This window comes from Puma concolor, chromosome A1 (genome assembly GCF_028749965.1).
Source record: "Puma concolor isolate L17-30 chromosome A1, mPumCon1.1.hap2, whole genome shotgun sequence".
Taxonomy (NCBI): domain Eukaryota; kingdom Metazoa; phylum Chordata; class Mammalia; order Carnivora; family Felidae; genus Puma; species Puma concolor.
Window position 1 is genome coordinate 119126802 of NC_141667.1, and position 14037 is coordinate 119140838.

The following is a 14037-nucleotide window of genomic DNA, read 5'->3' on the forward strand; positions in this document are numbered from 1 at the left end:
TTGATGGATCCACATTACAATGTTGACAGGCTTTAACACAGTGCATATGGGAGTATCAACTGGCACAACCCTTTTGGCAAACAATTTGGCAGAGCACAAATAAAAAGTCTTAAAATTCCCTTTAATTCAGCAACGAATCATAAAAAGATAACGAAAGGTTTAGCAACAAGGAGGCTCACCACAGCATTGTTTTTATAGAAGATGAGAGAAACAATAGAAATCCTCAACCACAAAGAACAGTAAGTAAATTATGGCCTATTGCTACAGACTGATTTATGCCCCCACTCCCAAATTCTTATGTTGAAACTCTAACTCACTGTGTGACTACATTTGGAGACAGGGCTTTTAGGAGGTAATTAAAGTTAAATGAGGTCATAAGTGTGGGGCCCTAATCAGATGGTACTGGAGGTCTTAGAGGAATAGGAAGAGCTCTTTCTCCCCTTCCAAAATTTGAGGACACAGCAAGAAAGTGGCCATCATAAAGAGAATCCTCACCAGGAACCAAAAAGGCCATCACTCTGATTTCGGACTTCCCCCAAAATAAATGTTGTTTAAGCCACCTAGTCTCTGATACGTATTTGTTATGGCAATCCAACAAGACTAATATACCAAATTACATTAAGCCATCTAATTTTCCTAAATGCCATAAACCATAATGACCTAGAAAACACGTAAGAGAAAAAAGGCAGAGACATCTGATATGATTTTGTATTCTTGAAGTGTATAAAGTAAGTATTTTTAAAAAGAAAACATGTCTATGTGTGTGTATAGATGTGTTCTTCCATATAAATACAGTACGTTCATCAAAAGATTAATAATTATTGTTGCAACATGGTGAGATTCAGGTGATTTGTTTTTTCACTTTTGTTTAATGGATTTCCAATTATCTTTAAAATTAAACACGTACTATACTCAGGAAAAAACACTGCTTAAAAATCTTTCAAAAAGAGTACCTTGGTTCAATTCTTTGAAATATCAAATTTCCTCATACTACTTTTTTTTTAAGTTTATTTTTTTGAGAGAGAGAGAGAGAGAGAGAGAGAGAGAGCGAGCACAAGTGGGAGAAGGGCAGAGAGGGAGAGACAGAGAATCCCAAGCAGGCTCTGCAAAGTCAATATGGAGCCTGATGCCGGGTCCAAACTCAGGAATCGTGAGATCACCCAGGCACCCCCTCATACTACTTTCTTCAGGTCTCAGCTTAAATGTCACCTCTCAGAGTGCTTTTTCTTGAGTTCCCTTCCCCCCCATCACTTAATTACCTTACTATATTTATCTTTATAGCACTTAACCTGTTTTACTTGTTTATTCTCTCTCTGCTCTCTGAGAAGGTCAGCTGCATGAAGGCCAGGACCCTGATCATCATGCTCATTTTTAGCCAGTGTTTTCAACAGTGCTGGTCCAGTATAGCACACCTCCACATCTTGGATAAATACAGAGATTGAAGGGTGAAGGGCACAGGGATTTATTGCAGTGACCTAAGGGTGGTGCCTTTTTTCATATAATTTTTTTAAAATTTTTAATGTTATTTTTATTTTTGAGAGAAAGAGACAGAGCACGAGCAGGGGAGGAGCAGAGAGAGAGGGAGACACAGAATCTGAAGCAGGCTCCTGGCTCTGAGCTGTCAGCACAGAGCTTGACAAGGGGCTCAAACCCACGAACCGTGAGATTATGACCTGAGCTTAAGTCAGACACTTAACCAACTAAGCCACCCAGGGACCCCCTCATAATACTTTCTTAAACTGTTACATTAATCATATTTTGGTTTCATGACCAACATTAACCATCAGGGGTAACTGAGTGAAATGGCAAATTAATAAGGACTTCAAGTACTCTCAATTACACCGGAACACCCAACCACAAATACATAAATTGGAATATGTGTCAAGTAGACAGCAAAATACAGAAACTACAAATCACATGATGTTAGATAACATGTTACACTGCCTAAATTCTCAAGATTACAACCATCCTTAATCAATTACTTTTTCACTACAATATAAAAGTCACTCAGTAGACAAAATTACCTTAGAAATTACCAAAAATCTTACCTATCTAGTTAGAATACTAAAGCAGATTAAAAGTCTTTTGTCCAGAGACAGCACCATGAATAAAAATATACTAACCATCCTCAATGGCTTTCAGGAAGAGGTTGCAGATAAGAAATTAAAAAAAAAAAAAAAAAAAAAAGCAAAAAACAAATTCAGCTTAATTTCATCATAAAGTTGGGTATAGAGCTATACAGTGGAGCTTAAAACACTTAGCAGAGATTATAAGATTAATTACTGGCTCGTTTAAGCAAAGTGAACTGCTATGTTCAAAGATGCATAAAAGCACATTCATCTGTCAGCAACCTAGTCACATTTACCTGGATGTTCACAATAGTTCCAAACTTGCTGAAGTGTTCATTGAGTTTAGTAATGTTGTTTAATTCCTGAGGGATCTTCTTGACTTCTAATTTGGTGTTTGTATACTGATTCTTTCTCAAAAATCCTGGTTTACTCTGACTGTTATTCCCTTGCCTGAAAGGAATATTAATAGATCTTGATTAATTCCCCCACCCGATGCCTAGCCATCAGACAGGTCAACAAAAACTTTAAGTTTATATGTATTAAAGTGTCATTTGTAAGACATTCTTACATTCTTCAGAAATTACTAAGTAATTTTCACATCGTCCTTGTTACATGGGAACAGAACAGGTATAGAAAAAGAAGACTGAAGAGCAAAAGATCACAAAAAGAGAGGCCCAAATGAGATTAAAACTAATAGGCTAAAAAGATCCGCCACAATTACCAAGGAGTCTAACTTTAAAGCAAGGGAAAGAACATCATTTTTTTCAATGGTAGGTTTTTCAACTTCTGTAAAAGTACAGAATACAAGTTACTAATACCTATTATATTAGTTACCAATACAAGTTACTAATACAAATTACTAATATCTATTATATTCTGCTCGCTCTTCCCGTTTTTAAGATGTTCTAATGATGCCTTGGGGAACCCTAATTTTGAGACACAAAGTTTTAAAATCACTGATTAATGACAACTGTGAATTTTACAAATTTACTAATGCAAACAAAAACAACAAATACACCAATTAGAACTACTAAGTAGCAAATTGTCTTACTTTCCCAGCCAAGGTTTCTTTGTGAGCGGCCCTTCCAAACCACTTATAGCTCTTTTTCGGCTATCTGGTTCAAGAACTACTCTGGTTATGTTGCTATTAATTGAAACAGGAACTGGTGGTTCAGTCTGGATGACAATGTTAGCAGCTGTTGGAAACAAAAATTAACATTACTAACAATGCATGGTACCTGAGGAATTTCAAATGATTACAATATATAGCCTAAAAGCTAAAAAGCACAGTGAATAGCACCCAGCTACCATTTCCTTTTCAGAAATGCTTATTTACTAACTGCCTCCTCCTTTTTCTCCTTTGTTAAAAATACAATATTGAAGTTTAAAAAGTCATAGGCAGCTCCAATGTAAAAATTGATTCAGACAAGGATCATCAATGGTTGGAAAACAATATTCATCAGTGAAACGGTGTTAGAGAACAAGAAATTTATCTGGTGCCAAAGTACATCCCACAAATGACGACTTTACAATGGAGAGATCTACCAATTATCATCTCAGACAAGCAATCAAACTTAGCACCATAAACAGAGTGAAATTATTTGTACTGTTTGATGTGATTTAAAAAAAGTTCACCTGGACAGGATATTAAGGAATTATGATTTTCTTATGTGTAGCAACGATATTGTGCTTATAAAGGACGTCATATTCTTGGAAGTAAAATAAAGTATCTACAGGGCACAATCTCTGCAATATACTTTCAAGTAACTCAAGGAAAAAAAACCTGAAGGGAGAAGGAAAGAAGGGATAAAGAAGAATGTGCATTGCGCATACAAAAGCAAGCACTTAGGCCCAAAGGTGACAAAACTTTAATAAAGGTGAATCTAAGTAAAGGTATTCAGATGTTTATTGTATTTCTTTTGAATTCCTGTGCGTTTAAAATTTTTCAAACTCAAAAGCTGGGAGGAAAACCCAAAGCCTGTATTATAAATTGCTATATTTCATTCACAACAATTAAAACTAAAATACTTAAAGAAACTGACATTACAATGGCTTATCTGTGAATGGGAAGAGGTGTGAATAAAGTAAATAACAACACAAAACGATGCCTGATACACTGTGAATATTCTCCTTAACTTTAAGTGACTCTACCAAAAGTAAAATCAGCAGCCAAAAACGACATGTAGGGCTAGATGCTGGGGTAAGGATGAGAGTAGGGGGTAATATGTGTGACAATCGGGGAAATAATGATGCAGATTTAACATGTATTTCTTTAGCAGCTGCTATAGCTCAACAATTATATTAGACATACGTGTAAATCAGTGAAAAAAATAACTTTGATCTCTGCTCTATTAGGGCCTTTATTTTCAGAAGGCAAATGGAGGAGATAGCAATTGTGATGGTATAATGCATTCTAGAAGCTGAGATGCCATTAGATCTTCCCTAAAATAGCTTGATTACCTTCTAACGTTGCCTACTACTTTCCTTTACTGAAGTGCTTTATAAAAAAAGAAAGAGATACAGAGCTAGAGGCTGGATGACTTTGCCAAGGTGACAAACCAAGTCAGCTGTACAAAAACCACATTTTTTTTTTTTTTAATTAAAAAAAAAATTTTTTTTTAAATGTTTATTTCAGAGACAGAGACAGTGTGAGTGGAGAAGGGACAGAAAGAGAGAGGGAGACAGAGAATCATAGCAGGCTCAAGGCTCTAAGCCGTCAGCACAGAGCCCGACACGGGGCTCGAACCCATGAACTTTGAGATCATGACCTGAGCTGAAGTCAGACACTTAACCAACTGTGCCACCCAGGGTCCCCCAAAGACCTCATTTCTATCTGAGTGAGATTAGCCACGAATTACTGTATATGAATGCAGAGAAAGACCAGACTAGCGACAAAGGAAAAACTTGAATTTTTAAGACTCTGATCTTTCCACTAATTTCAAGTAATTTGGTAATAATATATGCATTATAGCATAGAAGGTAATAGTATACTCTTCAGAATTGGAATGACCTGGGTTCAAATTCTACTTTGGCCACTAAAAGCTGTGTGACTTTGGGCAAATTTCTTTAACCTCTCTAATCCTCAGTGTCTTTATTTGTAAAAAGAGAATTACAATAGTACCTCTTTTAAGGAGTTGTAGGAAAGGAAAATAAGAGATAATAATACATATACAAAAGCATATGGTTTCATCTTGACACAAAACTGTTAGCTTGCAGCAGTAACAATGATATTAATGGCAGTAAATAAAAGTTAATAAAATCAAGACAGGAAAGAAGGTAAGAACACGAAAATAGTCACCATATAACTAAATCAGAAAAACACTGTCGGGGGGGTGCCCGGGTGGCTCAGTTAAACATCCAACTATTGATCAGCTCATGACCTTGCTGTTTGTGGGATCAAGCTATGAGCCCAGCTCCATGCAGAGCCTGCTTGGGAATCTCTTTCTCTGCCCCTCCCTGACTCGTGCACATGCACACACTCCCTCAAAATAAATAAATAACCTTTTAAAAAATGTTTAAAAAAAGATAAATACTGTCAGGATGTCCCATGGACAGTCATTCAAATTAAAATTAAATATCAAAAAACCAACTATAGTAAGAAAAACTGGAACCTCATCAAACTTTTTAACACAACTTTTTTGTTTTCAGATTTTTTTATATTTATTTTTGAGAGAGAGAGAGAGAGAGCACGAGCCACCAGAGTACACGGGGAAGGGACAGAGAAAGAGGGAGACACAGGCTCCAGGCTCTGAGCTGTCAGCACAAACCCCAATGTGGGGCTCAAACCCACAAACCATGAGATCACAACCTGGGCCAAAGTCGAATGCTCAACCGACTGAGCCACCTGGTGCCCCTAAACCAACTTTTTTAAGGGAGGAGAAAGGAGGACATCAACCCATATTAAAGGTAAATGCTTGCATTTAATTTTTAAAGGTTTATGACTATGCTCTGTAAAGATCCTGACATATGGTTGTAATCATAAATATTAAAAAAGGTCAAATAATCATCTTATTGCAGTATTTTAGATTCTCAGTTATTAGTGTGCAACACAGCTCTTACGATACAAAGTAGGCCCTGAAGAGATCAAATTCTTTGAAGGCAAGGGACCATGTCATTTCATCTTTCTTTACCTAATATCTAGTGCAGTGCCCAGTAAATAGCTAAAACAGGCTAAAGGTATACAAAAAAAGCAATTAAAAAAAAGTATTATTTTTATTTTAAAATAAATATATTACAATTATAGCTTTATTTATTTATTTTTTTTATTTATTTTGAGAGAGACAGCCCAAGTTGGGGAGAGGCAGACAGAGGGGGAGAGAGAGAATCCTAAGCAGACTCCACACTGCCAGTGCAGAGCTTGACACAAGGCTCAAATTCATGAAACTGTGAGATCATGACCTAACCAAGGGTTGGACGCTTAACCGACTGAGCCACCCAGGTGCCCCTCTAATTATAGTTTTAAAATAAAATGTGGAGACAAAGTTATTCAAAAACATTTATTTGAGATGATTATAGAGCACTCTTCAAAAGGACAGTGTGTAAATAATTTTGGACCCTAGTGAGGTCTGAAATGCTATACTGAACTCCTGTAAAACAGCAACAAACAAAGGCTGAGGCATTCTCACCTCTTGGATTTGCATCCATATCTCCAGATGTTAGGCCAATCAGGTTTGGGCGCTGTGTCTGTGTTCTGGAAAAGAATTGTCTGTACTGAGATCTACCAGAACTGGTAATACTAGGAGCTTCTGGATTATAACCATCTGGTTCATATGTATCTGGGGGAAAACAAAACAACAAAACATGTAACAAATAAGAGAGTAGTTAAGTAATTTTTCATTACTATAAACAACTGCAAAAAATGAATTTTTCTTTGATAAATATATCAACCTATACATACATACAAATACACACACACACACACAATCTGAATTACAATAATACCCCTGTTAGAAGTGAAAGAAATAAAAACGCTCCTGTCTCAAAACACAGACACACATATCTGTTCTTGATTACGGAGATATTTCCAAATTCATTTACCTTAGCTAGCCATTTTTATCCTATATATTAATCACTTAATCCAAACATCTCTTAAATATTTTTAAAAGAAATATGCACATATATGAATACTATATATAAAGGACTGGTTGAGTTTCCTCTGTTATCATGTTTCACCAATTTCTAGGTACTCTTTTTTTTTAATTTACATCCAAGTTAGTTAGTATATAGTGCAATAATGACTTTACGAGTAGATTCATCCCCTGGGTAGAACACCCAGTGCTCATCCCAACAAGTGTCTTCCTTAATGCCCCTTGCCCATTTAGCCATCCCCCCCACCCTAGGTACTCTTTTAAGTAGGGAAAAAAATAGAGAAAAAAATCAATCTACTAATTTGATTACCTACATTTTAAAATGGAGATATAATAGCTGCTTTCATACATAAAACATTTCAAATGTTTTATTTCAAACAGCTAAAAAAATTTTACATTTACAAATATAATCATTATGTTACTACCAACCACCCCATCAATGCCACTTTTATCACATTCCCTTTGTTTTCTCTACAACTAAATATTTAATTCTTAAAATTATAATGCTAAATGGCTATTTTGTTAGTATTAAAAAAATTCTGAATATGTTCATCTCTAAGTGGTATATATCCTCTTCATCCTACATAAAATGAAACAAGGGTTAAGATTAAGTGAAGACACTGGTTTTCACAACTGTGATTTAGAAGTCCTTGCGTCTCTTTTTCTTCCTTGGTGGAAAAATGCTCTACGGCATTCATATTAAGTTTCAGCTACAAAGTAAGAGACATTCAGATCCTTACTAATGGCCAATCAATATGATTCAAAGTATAAGATCAGCAAATTATGATAAAAAAGTTTTCAGTTACCACTTGGTAGTCTTGAAAGAAAATCTCCTATAGCTGTAGGTTTTAAAGCAGTTACATAATCAAATGACCTTGTTCTATAATTCCTGAGAATACACAGAACCCCTAGAAACTCAAAAGTCCTTTAGACAGTTATGATGGACTCAGATCTAAAGGGAAAGCAAGAAATGTTAAAAACCTCATGAAACACCCACAAAGCACTCCACAGGTCTTCCAAAGGTACACATAAGTAGGAGGGAAGAGTTTTCCAGAAATTACTACATTATACACAGCCAGGTCATACATGGATCAGAGAGGGAAAAAAAGATATGCTCATCCGTGATCAGCAAGAAAAACAGATGTTTTTGGTTTGCTTTTTAAAAAATTATCCTAGTTTTTCTTGTAATGTGTAACTGATTAGAAAATATTCAAGTAGATATTCTCTTCCTATTTACTGTATTAGAAATCAGTTCAAGGAACTACCATGACTTTTGTTACTGAGGCACTAAAAGTCAACATAGAGGACACCAGAGATGACAGACACACAGGAGGCCCAATCTAGCAACCACTAGGGACAAATCAAAGAGGCAGAGGAACAGAAGAGAAAACTACCTAAGAGGTTCAGTGGGAATTTGTGATGGCAGATCAGGATGCCAGTCACCACGCAGGCTGGCAAGCTATGGTACAAAAAGATCAGAGGGTGGATGGCCAGCCATCTGTAGCAAAGCTTACCTGGGACCAGAGGGGTGGGGCTGGAGACTGAGGTATGGTACCCAATGGAGGATCCCATGAGGTTTCGAGGTGGCACCAAACGAGCTGCCAACAGAGGAGGCGGTGTCCCCAACTGAAGTCGCTCAGATGCAGCAGCACCATGTTCACGAGAGTACATGGGCTGTCCTACAGAGGAAAGAATAGGAGGGCAGCTGGGAATGAGAGTCACAAGCTTCTCAGGGAATGATGTACTTCCTGAGACTTTAGCCAAGAACAGAGAGAGTACACCAAAATGCCAGTCGAGAAAGGTATTACTGATATTCTTCCTAACTCAAGAAACAGGCACATAACCAGTTAGGATGCACTGAGGTATAAAGAAAGAGTGAGAATTAGGCACTATGACTGCATAATCTCCATTTTTCACAATCTTAAGTGGAACAACTATATGCTAATTGTACCCAAAACTGAACAGTCAACCATATCACACTATCAGGTAAAGGTGCCCTGAGCTATTACTTGTGTACAGTTTTGTATCCAGCAAGACATGCAGTTTTTTGAAGACTATCACATCCATTAAAAACAAAAACTCTTCTCCTCAAAACCACATAGTTTAAGGTTGACACAAAACATACTCCCATATCTGGGAGCAGAAAAAACAATAAAAAAATTAAAAACAAAAAACACCACAAGCATATCCTCACAGAAAATGAGAAACGTTCAAAAGGAAAACACTAAACAAGACAGTGAAAACTTGTTATCCCATGAACAGGTAGATAACAAGTACAAAGAAAAAAGGACAAAACCCGAGATAAACAGACCAACTACTGTACGTATGAAATTACCTCAGATACTAAGAATGACTTTTGAAAAAAAGCACATTCAGAGCTTACATATATTAACACAAGAATCTCTGACACAATGAAGTCAAATTTGGTAGAAAAAGATTTAAAAAGAAGTACCAAGGAGTAGGCTTTCTTCTTTCATTGGACGCTTAATAGTATGTTTTACTGACTACCCCCATGAGACCTATTTATAATGTTTACTCAACACTTTATATTTAAAGTCAGATGTTCACTATGTGGCACAAGATAAGTGAATTTAGAATTTCTTTTACACCTGATAAATTTCCTTAACAGTTATAAAATTCCAAAGATTTTTTTTTTAACTTTTTTTTTTTAACGTTTATTATTGAGAGACAGAGAGACACAGAGCATGAGCATGGGAGGGCAGAGAGACACAGAATCCGAAGCAGGCTCCAGGCTCTGAGCTGCCGGCACAGAGCGCGACGCAGGGCTCGAACTCACAGACCGCAAGATCATGACCTGAGCCGAAGTCAGGCGCTTAACTGACTGAGCCACCCATGTGCCTCTCCAAAAGATTTTTAATACACTTTTAACAGAACAAACCACAATACAGCCACTTGATTTTATAGTAAACGTACAAGACAAACAGATGTACTAAATTTTACTACCCTTCTCTTCCTATGTATGAAGCGAAGGAGGTGACAAATCATACTGTACAGCAGACCACAAAACTGTGTGCTTAGCACCAATTCTTTCAAAATTTGCATTAAAAAAGAATCTTTTGATCACTACATTGCAAAAACAACCTAACATATCATCAACAAAATCTGAAAATAGTTGTAAGAATGACCTACTGGGCAGAATTTCCTGCAGAATGAAGGGGTGTGCTAAAGAGAAAAATGGGGAAGTACATTCTCAGTCCATACAACTAGTTTAAATTTTGGACACAGCACTCAATGCACCAAGTATACTTAACTAATAACTGTCTTAAAGTGAAATGAAAAGTTAAAGGCTAATCTGCACAATGTCTTCTTGTCAACATGAATGACAAAGAACATGCATTTAATTTTAGAAAGATGGTTGTTTACTCAAATACAGTCTGATGTTCTTCAACAACCCTTAATGAAACAACAGGTCTAAGCAGTGATTACAAATGGCTGCTGAAACCATGAACAACTTTCAAAATGGATCAATCAGGATGAAAACACCTGTACACATTGATCAGCATTTACAATACAGAAAAGAAATATTATGTACATCATAAAATACTGTAGTAGGAAGTACATCAATAACATATTCATAACAAAAACAAAAAACAAACAAATGTGAATCCAATGCCTCCAAATTTAGCCCCCAATTTATAGAAAACCCAGAAGATAGAAGAATGTGTTAAATGACACAAGGGGGTGTAATGTGCCAAGTCCAGAATGTGAAAACATTCTTCAGGACAAATGATCAGTTTCTTTAACAAATAAAGGTCAAGAGAACACAAAACAGAGGTACGAGAAACTGTTATAGGTGTAAAGACTTAAGAAATACATCTTCTAAGTATAATACGTAACCTTGTTTGGATCCAGCTTCAAATGAACCAGCTGTAAAAGGACACCTATGATACAATTTGGAAATATGAACACTGATGGCATATTTGACAACAGTAAACTTACAAATATTTTGGGAGTGTAATAAAGTACTGTGATTGTGTGTTCAATCCTTATCTTTCAAAGATATACAATGAAGTTTTTACAGATGAAATGTTACGTTTGGGGCTTGTTCTAAAATAATCAAGTCAGGGATGAGCTATACATGAAGTAAGATTAACTCCATTATGTTGAGAAGCATTGAAGGCCATGAGTACCTGAAGATTCCTGCAGTATTTGCTTTCCTTCTTTGTGTATTTGAAATTTTCCATAAGTTTTCTTAAATGAAGTATGTTACAATAACTGTGAAGGTGAGCTGATCACAACTTATATTCATTAATTTTAGTTCTGATCAGCACAGAGTGAATGGAGAATTTCAAAGTGCAAACACTCCAAGTTCATGCTCCTAAGTTTTTCATATATCTTATATGCCTGACAGCAAAATTTTCAGTTTTTAAAAATGAAGTTTAGTTATTTATTTTTAGAGAGAAAGAGTGAACAGGGGAGGAGCAGAGAGAAAGAAAAAGAATCCCAAGTAGGTTCTGTGCTATCAGTGCAGAGCCCAAAACAGGGCTTGAACCCACGAACCATGAGATCATGATCTGAGCCGAAATCAAGAATCAGACACAACCAACTGAACTCCCCAGGCACCCCCCAAATTTTCACCTTCTTAACGTTAACTCTAGTCAGCTGAGGATAGTCTTTATTCAAATAGAATTTTTAGCTACTCTTTGTAATTTCCTGATTTTGTCTTTAAGAGTATTCCAAGGGAAAAAAAATCTTAAGCTTTAAACTAAAAGCTCAATTAGAAAACAAAAAAGCTACACCTTCCAATTATTGGCCATATTGATCATGTATCTTCAGTATTAGAATCCAAGGTCCCTGGCACACCATCTAAAGTTCCAGGGTCTAAATGATGTCTGGTACACAGTAGGAACTCAATAAAGAGTGACTTAAAGAAGCGATGAAAGTTTATTTATTAAAAGTATCCCAATAACAAGTATTTTGGATGAAAATCTGTATGCTGAAATGGACAATAAGATAATGAATGCAAGACAAAACAAAGTAAAACACAAGGGGAGAGATGCCCCAGACAACATTCAATGACTCTATCGGATATGAATAAATTTTCTAGACCTCAAAACCCAAGATTCTGCACAAAGAAACATTATTTATGCATTCCACAGAATTAAGTGCAGAATCTCAAGTTTAGTAGGTGTACAGGGCTTTAAATAATTTTACACAGACGGTAACAGGAAATGTATTTTAAGAAAGATAATTTACATAAATTCATTTAGAGACTGACAACTGCCTTCAACCCAAAACATCAGTCTGTAGAATACAGGATGTTATATTCTACTATTACTCTTGCACACACTCGTTACACTGAGCTTAGCGATGAGAAAATGTATCTACCACATCTTCTTCAGAGAAACATAAAAAAGAGACCAAATTTAAAGGAGAAAGGGGAATATACTTAAAACTGGTCCTGAAAACCAAAAAATTATACACTGAATTGGTTATTTCAAATTTGGATAAAATGTCTTGAGTACCACAGAGGACAGAGGTGATTTTAATGTGTGTTATGATATTGCTCTCTTTCCATACAATTCCATCTATATTCCTTAAGTCATTTTCAGAGTATCTGTGACATTTTTAATGCAACAAAACAACATTTCAGAATTTCTTCTAAACTGTATCTATTTGACAACACCTTTTAAATAGCATTACCAGAGGCCATATATACCCTACCCAGTTATACAGTGAAGATAATTCCTTTTCTTTTAATATTCAATTGTCCTATTCCAAAACAAGTTAATAACCACAGGCTGGATGTTTTATTTTTGACAGAATTAGTTCCTTTGTCACCTGTATTTCTGAGCCACTTTGTTCATCTAGTTACAATGGCAAAATATGCTATATTTTAAAAAACACATTTCTTTTCCACTATTAGATTAACTTGTTACAAGAATCATTTCTTACTCATCTGTATATTCCCAGTACCTAGCATTAGGGAAACTCCTCTATTTTTCCTTCCAAAACCCCAGATTTCATTTTTCTCTGTATGTCCTGGGTTTCTACGGACATAATTTTCACAAGTAAATACCATTTGATATGCTGTATTCCACTTATAAACATCTTCTGTGTTGTGAATTTTAACGACAACAAAATATCCGTAATTTATACCTTCCCAACTTGTTAAACTTTGAGAGCTCAAGTTCTCTAATACATTTTTTTACTTTGTTTGAAGTGAAGTTCTGATTTTTTGGGAAATTACTCATTACACTATTAAGAAAAATATACCTGAAAAATTTGAAGGATTCAACTTATATCTAAAAGGAAATAAAAAAAAAAAAAAAAGCTATTTTTAAAACAACTAAATACAAAGATATAAAAAATGTATGCCTAACAAACTACACCAAAAAAATGTTTAACTGTTTACATTGTAATCAGAAACTTTCTCCTATGTTTTCAAATTTCCCTATGAATTTTAGAATCAAATTTTAACTTTTAAAAAAGGAGGAGAGTAGTTTGCATAGCACAAAGAGTTTTAAATTGTCTGATATGAATAATTCTGTAACTTTCAAGACATTTGTCTGCCAACCAAATCTCTTCAAGACACTGGTGCGTATATGGGACTATCCTCTAAAGCAGTAATTCACAAACGCCAAAAGGAAGCTATCACCTTTTACTGGTCTGAGACAAAATGAAGGGAAAAATTAATATTTCATAAAATGAAATATAAAAGGATTGTCCTTTATTCTGGTACTGTCTTTTTTTATAAATAAAAATGTAGTTTTTAAACAGAAATATTAAATTTTTTCACATATAGTTTCTTAATGGGGGGCAAACAAGAAGTTGCTAACTATACTATTCCTCCAAATTTTCTTAAAAATGTTACCAGCTTCTGAAAAGCAGTTACCAACATATTAACAAAATATTCTTGC

At 35.4% G+C, this 14037-nt stretch overlaps 1 protein-coding gene across 4 annotated transcripts in view; it reads right to left on the reverse strand.

Moving 5' to 3' along the window:
- RBM27 (RNA binding motif protein 27) overlaps window positions 1–14037 on the reverse strand; it is a 75630-nt gene that overhangs the window by 25772 nt on the left and 35821 nt on the right. For 2 of the 4 annotated variants that reach the window (XM_025924194.2, XM_086701268.1), the window contains exons 9-12: window positions 8671–8835; window positions 6695–6844; window positions 3121–3265; window positions 2366–2519 (exon numbers count right to left, since the gene is read on the reverse strand). In XM_025924194.2, the coding sequence (XP_025779979.1) occupies window positions 2366–2519; window positions 3121–3265; window positions 6695–6844; window positions 8671–8835 (614 nt within the window). The remainder of the gene's footprint in view (window positions 1–2365; window positions 2520–3120; window positions 3266–6694; window positions 6845–8670; window positions 8836–14037) is intronic. The other 2 variants (XM_086701288.1, XM_086701281.1) reach the window with 1 other exon arrangement.